The 9,341-nt window shown below is 49.3% G+C and overlaps 1 protein-coding gene across 1 annotated transcript in view; it reads right to left on the bottom strand.

The window, feature by feature from the left end:
* Positions 1–280: 280 nt before the first annotated feature.
* PTN (pleiotrophin) overlaps positions 281–9,341 on the bottom strand; it is a 98,888-nt gene continuing 89,827 nt past the window's right edge. Inside the window, exon 5 of the mRNA XM_035128511.3 lies at positions 281–917. Within this exon, the coding sequence (XP_034984402.3) occupies positions 865–917 (53 nt within the window). The 3' untranslated portion in view covers positions 281–864. The remainder of the gene's footprint in view (positions 918–9,341) is intronic.

Below are 9,341 nucleotides of genomic sequence, written 5' to 3'. Positions count from 1 at the left end.
CGGAAGTCCATACTTAACCTGAAGCGAACTTTCCCATTGAAAGTAATGGAAAGTGGATTAATCCGTTCCATACAGGTCCATGGAGTACTGAAAATACTCAAACCGAGGCGTACTTAAACCAAGGTATGACTGTATTTTCAGGGGTGGAAGACCTTCTTAGCTCTTTTAGCGTGCCATGAAACATATTTTCATACTTACCCCCTGTTCATTCATTAAATCAATCAATCAATCATGGGAGGGGAAACATTTTCAGGAAACACATTAAGAAATCATTATGGACTAGAGCCTTAAGTTGTTTTATTAAAAGGTGTAAATTACAACCAAGTTAGTTATTTCAGGGCAGGTACAATCTGGGGAAAAAGACCCACTCTTGCTGTTATAAAACGTAAAAAGTCTGTTTTACACATCATAAGACAGCCAGTCTGCGCAGCATATGGACAGACCATTCTGACATCATGGAACCTCGATAGAACACGTCCTGTGGGATTTCCATGTGGGTCATAAGTCCTGCCCTTAGCATGCAGAGTCAGGCCTAAGAAGATTGGACTCCAAAGGAGGAAAGGGGGGGGTGATTTGGGATGAAACTATACTTTCCAATATACAATAGTAAATCAGGTACTAAATGACATTACTACCTTTTTATTGCAGACTTCTACAAATGCGGTTAAGGTTATACACTCAAAACACTAAAGTAAAAAAATAAAAAAGAAGAAGAAGAAAGAGGGCGAATTGGTACGTTTATTTCTTCCTATTGTACAATTAAGCTATAAATAACTTCTGGATAAAACGCCTAGGTGTCAATGAAACTTGTTAACCGATTACATTCGAGGAAGTCCCTTTCCCACATAGCCCAGCACATCTTCACTATTCCAGTGTCTTCTCCTGTTTCTTGCCTTCTTTTTTCTTTTTCTTGGGTTCTGTAGACACAAGAAAAAATTACAGTGTTACAAGACCATCAGAAAAAAAAAAACTCCACAAGGTGCCATAGCTGGACATTTGCTAGGGCCCCAGGACTAAGTAGAGGAATCACTGCCCTAACAGTGGTAACCATTGCTCACTTTTGGACAAAAGCATCCCAGAAGATCAGGTGCAGCCTAAGAGAATGCTCACTTTGCATGCCTTGTTTCCTCCAGATTCGGGGGCCATCTGTGAGTGCCTCTAAAATCCTGGTGCCAGAAATGATAATAAACACAGCCAAAGTCAAAGAAAGAAGAAAGGTTTCTTCCCACACATTTAGAGTGGCCCTGATCCTACCTGAATTGAACTGGAAGCCCTGCAGTGTCTTCAATTTGGGTCAGGAGGAGGCATGAGAAAGAAAAGCACCAAGGCAGACTCTCCTTGCACCTGCTCTGACCCTGGGGAAATCTAGGGCTGCCTCGACCAGCTCCAGCAAAACCCCAGGTTGACTCAAATTAGCCTGAGGAGTTGCAGGATCCAGCAGTAATCCAGAGCCAGTGCACAGCCATGCTTGTTAGTAAAGCACACCTTCTGTTTCTAGTGGTATGCTTCACTCTGGCAACCAAAACAGAGTTGATTTTAGTCTATGAAAATGTAATAATTACACTCACTTAGAGCAGTCCTGGGTCAAACTTTGTAATATCTAAAAGCTCTTCCTGGATATATATATATGGGGGGGGGGGCGTTTTGGGAGGGGGGATCTCTGCTCCTCTGAGCATTTTTATGGGAATGGAGTGGTTTTCACAGGGATGGCCAACACTTACCAGAAGTGCTGGTCCTACCATTTTATATTTCCCAGGATGTCTCATTCCAAGGGATTCTAGGATGCAGCGGCAATGATCACAAATGAAAAAGGGGGAAATAAAAAATGGCAGTTGACGGCCTGATGGGTTTTATCCTACCCCCAAATCACTAGAGAAAAATTTGTCCCTACTTTTGTGGTTCACGGATGAGCCCATGAAATGGAGGGTGATTTGGGGAGAAGATTCTGCTTCCTATGTTTCTACACAAATTGCTGTTCCGAGCATGTCTTCTTAGAAAGCAGAGACACCCATAAGGTGGCACCACCAGGGGCACCCTGCCCATATCCTGCAAGTGCCACAAAAATGCCAGGATGGTCATGAAAACCCGTAAGCCACCATGGCTTCTCTCTTAGTCACAGAGAGTCAGCCATTGTGGCGGTAGCGGCATTGGGAAAGAGGAGAGGAAGGAGGGCTTCTTCCTGAAGCCTAGTTAGTGCTTACTAGGCTTTGGGAATAATTAAAAAAACATATAATAATTTATTATTTATACCCCACCCATCTGGCTGGATTTCCCCAGCCACTCTGGGAGGCTCCCAACCAAATATTAAAAACACAACAAAGCTTAAACAACTTCCCTAAACAGGGCTGCCTTCAGATATACAGTGGTACCTCGACAACCGAACGCTTCGACTTCCGAAGGTTTCAACTTCCGAATTTGACAACCCCGGAAGTCTTTTCGCCGTGTGTGCCGCGCGCTCTCTGTGCGAGCATTCTGTGCCGCGCAAAGCGGTGCGCGCAGTCGACGCATGCGCAGAAGCGCGAAATCACGCATGCGCACAAGCGGCACTTCAGCAACCAAAGACTTCGACTTACGAAGACGGCCACAGAACGGATCGTCTTCGTAAGACGAGGTACCACTGTATTTTAAAAGTAAGATAGTTGCTTATTTCCTTGACATCTGATGGGAGGACGTTCCACAGGGCAGGCGCCACTACCGAGAAGGCGTTCTGCCTGGTTCCCTTTAACCTCACTTCTCGCAGTGAGGGAACCACCAGAAGGCCCTTGGAGCTGGAGCACAGTGTCCTGGGTGAACAATGAGGGTGGAGACACTCCTTCAGGTATACAGGATCGAGGCCGTTTAGGGCTTTAAAGGTCAGCACCAACACTTTGAATTGGGCTCGGAAACGTACTGGGAGCCAAGAAGGTGGGTTGGACTGTAGGAGTCAGAGTCCTCACACCTCCTTCCTGAAGGACTTGCTTTTCAATTTCATTGCCAGGCACATGCTGGAAGGCAGCGGAGAGCTCTACCATTCAGCTGCCTCCCTGCAGGGCTCTCTCAGCCAGGGAAGGAAGGACGGTTGCCCAGTTATGCCTGTGTGTCTTGCTGCCTCCTTCAATCCCTTCACCAGGCAAGGCAGCCAGCCATGGTTGACTTCACTCTGTTTCTCCATGCCAGTTAATTCCATTGAACGAGGCAGAGCTTACTTCCAAGTAGACGTGTTTAAGATGGAAAGCAAGAGTAAGTTATTCATAGGACAGGGTTGTGCAGGGCTAGGTTTCTTAGGGGAGCTGAGTTCAATGAAATTGAGTAAATATGAGAAGGAAATATGCCAAGAGTCCTACTGCACACAAACACTGACCTGGGATCAAGTGGGACTTACTTCTGAGTAACCTTATACAGAGGGCGAAGCTCCAGGATGCAATCTTCCGCATACACGTCATGAAAGTAAACGTTCCTAAACATAATGAGACCTGATGTCATGGATTGACTGGACACAGAGGAATGGTGGGAGGTACCAGCTGGAGAACCACCAAGGGAAGAAGGTTCAGAGACTGGGGAGTGGTGGTGAGACAACGATAAGTGGTCAGAGGCAGAAGTCTGGGAGGAGGAGCTGTCAGAAGCTGAAGAGGTAACAGGGTTTGTTGAGAAGGGAGAGTCTGGCAGAGAGAAGTCCAGAATCAGAAGCTGCAGCAGGAGAGGACGGAGGCCAAGAGATGGAGATGAGTCAGGCTGGTGAAGAAGCCAGGTTGTCTCCCTCTCCTGCTGTGACCAGCTCCCCTCCCACCTGGTCTCCCAGGACCAGAAATATTTCAAGAGTGAGGAGCAGAGACAGGTGTGTCAGTGCAGTCTCAGATTGCTTGGGAAAGACCCAGAGAAGGAGATTATTTAGACAGCTGTTGTCAGGTGGGGATCTTCAGCCTCCACAACTGTCTCATAGGGAGAGAAGATTTGTTGTGCTCCAGATCATATGCAGAGTACTTTCTCTCTGCTAGAGCTAAAGAAAGGCCAGGAGTCCAGTCCCAAATCTTTTTTCCTCTTAACTTCATCTGTGCCATATCCAGATGGTTCTCCAAAGCAGCGTCGGTGATTTTACCTTCTCCTCCTCCAAATCCTTGTACGGAGGTTGTTTCCATTTCCACATCACAATGTGCTTCCATCAATTTAGTGATTCCGTGATCCAGTCCTCCCAACTTTTCATCAAGTTGGTCTGAAACTTCTGAGTATTCTCATTTCCACCTCATAGTCCTCTTCTTCATCCTCTGGCTCGTTTTGTTCATCTTGACCAAACACTGATCTGAACATTTTCGATTGTTCAGTCATCATCAACCGTTTAACAATACCAGTGGTCACTTATTGATCCCTTTGTCACACTGGATGCTTTTAATGTTCTGGATATCTGTCAGGGGGACACCCTACAAGGAGTCCCCCACCCGGTCATCCAGCACTTCGCCCAGAGATAGCACGAGCAGCGAGTCAGGAGGAGGGAATGAGGAATGGAGGGAGGGCTCAGTGAGGCGTCTGAGCCCTGGCTACGCTCTGGGGAACAGAGCAGGCAGGGAGGGCTCAGAGATGCGTCAGAGCCTTGGCACCGCTCTGGTCGAGGGACAACAGATGAGCATAGCTGCCAAGTTATCCCTTTTTTAAAGGGATTTTCCCTTATGCTGAATAGGCTTCCTCGCGAGAAAAGGGAAAACTTGGCAGCTATGCAGATGAGGGGCTCAGCGAGACACTGGAGCCCAGGCAGCAAGAGGGGAGACCTCTCCTTCCGGCACCCGAATTGAGGTGCACGTCCACATGAAGGGCTACCTAAGGCGTTTCGGGGTGCCCAGGCTTTTATGCTGGCCCCAAAGCAGACGGAAGCCATTGCCAAGTTCTGAAAGTGACTAGGCGATCATGTTTTCTGATATCTCTGCACTGTAAATAGTATGCACAATATAAACTCTTAAAGACAGCACAGACTGGAGCGTCTTTAATTGAGAGTAGCCGCAACAACCCCCTGACAGCATCATTAGGCACCCAGTCCACCTTAATGCCCCCCCCCGAATCACAGCTACAATTGTGACATCTCAAAGCAAGCACACTCCTTTCTCATGGCTAATGATGGGCAAAAGGGGTGCCCGTCCCTTTAAAGCAGTGATACTGGGGACTTCCGGTCTACTGCTAACGCCGATCGGCGGGGTCTGTTTCAAGCTCTGAGACAGCCCGGCTCTGCGAGGGGGGGGAAAGCCGCGAAAGCGCCGCAGCTGCCCAAAAGAGCCCCATGTTGAGCTTTATGGGGACGAAGTGCTTTGCAGTGCCCAGATCCCGACTCCCCTACTCGCCGGTAAGCTCGAGGAGAGCCCCGGGAAGAGCGGGGTGGTAGTCGCGGGGGCCATCTTAAGCTCCATCATTACCCTCGCAGCAGCGAAGCTTCGTGCTGGCGGCAGAACGCAGCGGATTCTTTCGCAACAAAGGACATTAATTTGGAAACCGTGAGTAAAAGATTATAAGAAGAGTTAAAAAATTTGAAAGATTTGGCCACGGATGAGGTTAAAAAAGGAAGTCGACCTCTCCTAATTGTGAAATTGTGACACAGTAAACAGATCCCCTGTCGGGAAGAGAAGGAAGCAACTAATTTATTAACAATTGGACTTTGAGCCCTTTGAAGCCGGGTCCAGGGATCCGGAGGCTTCGGCGTTTGACTTTGAGGTTTGGAAATTACAAACTTTTTACAAGTGATTGGACTGAGGACAAAATAACCAGATCGGGCAAAAATGGAGTACAATGTTTCGGAATAACCCCTCCGCCATTTCCTGCAGTGGGGCTGGTGGGTTTCCCACGGGAATAGCACAGGCAAGATGGCTTCAGACCCAGCAGCTGGAAAAGAACAATTTTGGCAAAGAATATTCGCAGAGCTGCGTGACATAAAAAAAGGACTGAATGTTTACACCAATTTATTGCGGGAATGCGCTTCGTCGCTGGACCATAAAGAACAATCAACAGAGGTGAACAGAGAAAGCAGCACGGAAAGAAGAATTAATACAGAAGGGGAAAGACTGGAGGTGGAGGATATAAAGAAAGCACCAACACTGAACAATTTAATGATACAAGAAGAATTGACACAACAGGAAGAGGAAGAGGAAGAGGAAGAAGAAGAAGAAGAAGAAGAAGAAGAAGAAGAAGAAGAAGAAGAAGAAGAAGAAGAAGAAGAAGAAGAAGAAGAAGAAGAAGAATGGCAGTATGTTCCACAAGTGAGAGATGTGGAACAGAAAAAGGACTGGTCTCAAAATCTCCTCAAAGATGAACCAGAGAGGGCTCCTGTCCTCCTAGTGAGAGAGGGAGGGCAGGGTGCCCCCTGGGAAGGTAGACAGAAAAGTACAGGTGGGAAACGGCAGAAGTGGGAGGAAAGGATTTGGTGGAACCTGTGGGAAAGGGTGGGAGTGGGTTAATAGATTTTAAATGTGGTTAGAGAGGGACGATTGAAATGGCCTGACACTGGTATGCTATATGGACTTTCGCTACAATCTTCTGGAATACCTGGACCAGGGGGGGAGGGGAGCAATGTTATAATGGTTTGTAACAATTTATGATTTAAGAATTAATATTAGAATGATGATTGGTTGTTAATAAAAATTATAGACAGAAGGGAAAAAGTTATAGAATGTAGAAAGGGACTTAGAAGTATAGGATTTGGGGTTAGAAATAAGAATAGAGATTTGAGAAAAGAATATGTAAAATTGGCATAAGTACAATGAATACTGTCTAAATAATATTCAATTAGGGACCCAAGGGGGGGAGGTAGAGGGAGTCCAAAAGGTGTTGATTAAGATTTAGAGATATTGTTTCTTGATAATTTTTTGTTTTATATTTGTTTTTGTGCTTTTTGCATTTTTTTTCCTTGCATTTTTTCCCTCTTTTTTGTATTTTTTTTTCCTTGTAATTTTTGTAATGGGTAAGTGTGTGTGTCTGTATGTTTTGTATTTCTGTATGTGTGTGTTGGAAAATCTTCAATAAATTCATTTAAAAAAAAAAAAGCAGTGATACTGATGTACCGTGTTTCCCACATTTTAAGACACCGTCTTATAATTTTTTTACTCAAGAAAATAAGCCTATGGCTTATTTTCGGGGGGTGTCTTAGTATGGTTCCTGCCTCCTCCTGCCGCGACCGGCGTTGCTGCTGCTGGGCTGGCAGCACTCTGCGAAGGCAGGAGAAGCCGGCCAGACCGCTGGGGGGGGTGGGGTAGAAAAAAGTTCGGAGCGCGTCCCAATGGCAGCACTCCTCATGCGCCACAAAAGCTACCAAACAACTGGGGGGGGGAGGTTAGAAAGGTGGCCGGAGCGCAGCCTTATGGCAGCGCTCCTCACACACCACAAAAAAGACGCAGAAAACTGGCAAACAGCTGGAGGGGGCTAAAAAGCAGCGGCGGCCACAGCTTTAAATGGCTGGATCGCGCCTTCCGTCCCGCGCCTGCGCTGCGCGCCAGGTTTTGCCCGATCCGTCGGGGAGCAGGGAGCGCTCAGAATCTGGTGAGGGGGGGTCTTTCTTCCCATTTGGGTGCCCGAGCATCGCCGCTCGAGAGGCCGGAGGCTCTCGGCGGAGTGGTCTGGAGGAGCGATCGCAAGCTCTTGGCTGGCTGGCTCGCTTTCTTTTTGTTGCTCACGGAAGGCGGAAGGGGCCAGCAGGGCTCCCGCCACCATCAGTCGCCCCGCCGCCCCTCTGCCTTGGGCCATGCAGCCCACAACGTTCCGGCAGCGCGGCTCCCGCTGCCGTCAGTCGCCCCGGCGGCGCGGAAGGGCCAGCGGACCTCCGGCCGCCGCTCTGCCGTGGGCCATGCAGCCCACAATGTTCTGGCGGCGCGGAAGGGGCCAGCAGGGCTCCCGCCGCCGTCAGTCACCCCGCCGCCCCTCTGCCTTGGGCCATGCAGCCCACAACGTTCCGGCAGCGCGGCTCCCGCTGCCGTCAGTCGCCCCGGCGGCGCGGAAGGGCCAGCGGACCTCCGGCCGCCGCTCTGCCGTGGACCATGCAGCCCACAAAGTTCTGGCAGCGCGGAAGGGGCCAGCAGGGCTCCCGCCGCCGTCAGTCACCTCCGGCCGCTGCTCTGCCTTGGGCCATCCGGCCCCAGAACGTTTCGGCGGCGCGGCTCCTGCCGCCGCTTGTCACCCGCCGCTGCTCTGCTTCGGGCCATGCGGCCCCACAACATTCCGGCAGCGCGGAAGGGGCCAGCAGGGCTCCCGACACCGAGGGGTTTCCCCGTCCGGGCGCTCGAGTGTAAAAAAGTTCTGGGAAGAGTGGGGAGGCTCCCAGCGCGGCTCGCCTGGCGACGCCGAAAGAGGGCCGAGCGCGCGGTGCTTGTGCCTCCTCCTGCTTCTCCCCCCCCCGCCCGTGTGAGAAATTAGCAGTTGAGGGCGAGGACGGATAGAGAGCTGCACGGCGCTTCAGCAGCAGCAACAGCAGCAACCAGTTCCAGGTGGCTCGGGGTATGGCTTATTTTCGGGGTATGGCTTAATTCCGCAAAAGTGTAAAAATCCTGCTACGTCTTATAAAATGACTACGTCTTAAAATAGGGGAAACACGGTAGGATAGAATGGCCCTATTTTCAGCTGAGGAATGTTGGACTGGCAACGGTGCCAATTTCTGGCAAAATCTCAGGAGATCTTGCTGAAATCTCGCGAGACCTCACTAGAACCTGCCACCACCACAAAATCCAGATAAGGGAGGCTTCTGCAGGAGGTGGCAGCAGAGTAGGGTGGCACTTTCCCGTTTCACCTCAGGCGGCCCCTGCAAGAATGCAAGGATGTACTCCAGAGGTTGCTAAGGTGACGGACCACCCACGTTGTGGACTATTACTCCCATCATCCTTTACCATTAGGCATGCCGACTGAGGCTGACGGGAAATGTAGTCCACAGCATACCTGGAGCACCACAGTGGTCTCCTCCCAATGCATATATTCAATGCAACTTTATAGACACTTAATACATAGGATGATGTTTCTTAAAATAAAAATTCAAAAAGAATATTCAAGGGCTCGGAAGCAAGGGAGGAGTGATGAGGAATAGTCTCTGGTTCAGGCAGAGGCATTCTGATCTCGAGTGCCAGCTCTACTTGGCATGCGAGGTATTGTCTCAGGGTCTAGCTTAGAACAAACTGAAAATAGCAGGCAGCTCCTGGAGAAACCAGGTCACGGCTCAGTGGAAAGCAAGAGAAAGGTTTTTACACATACATCTATAAACACAGAGACACCAAGAAACCTCCCAGGCTTCCGTCCTTATTTACTGCGGAAACTGCATTTACTTCCCTGAAAAACTTATTTGACCCTGCTTCCCACCCCCAGTCCCCTTTCTCTGCCCCACATGCTGGCTGTATTTCCCCCCTGTCTGT

Source organism: Zootoca vivipara, chromosome 9 (assembly GCF_965207765.1).
Source record: "Zootoca vivipara chromosome 9, rZooViv2.hap1.1, whole genome shotgun sequence".
Classification (NCBI taxonomy): Eukaryota; Metazoa; Chordata; class Lepidosauria; order Squamata; family Lacertidae; genus Zootoca; species Zootoca vivipara.
Note: the sequence above shows the minus strand (reverse complement) of the source record. Positions and strands in the feature narration are given on the sequence as shown.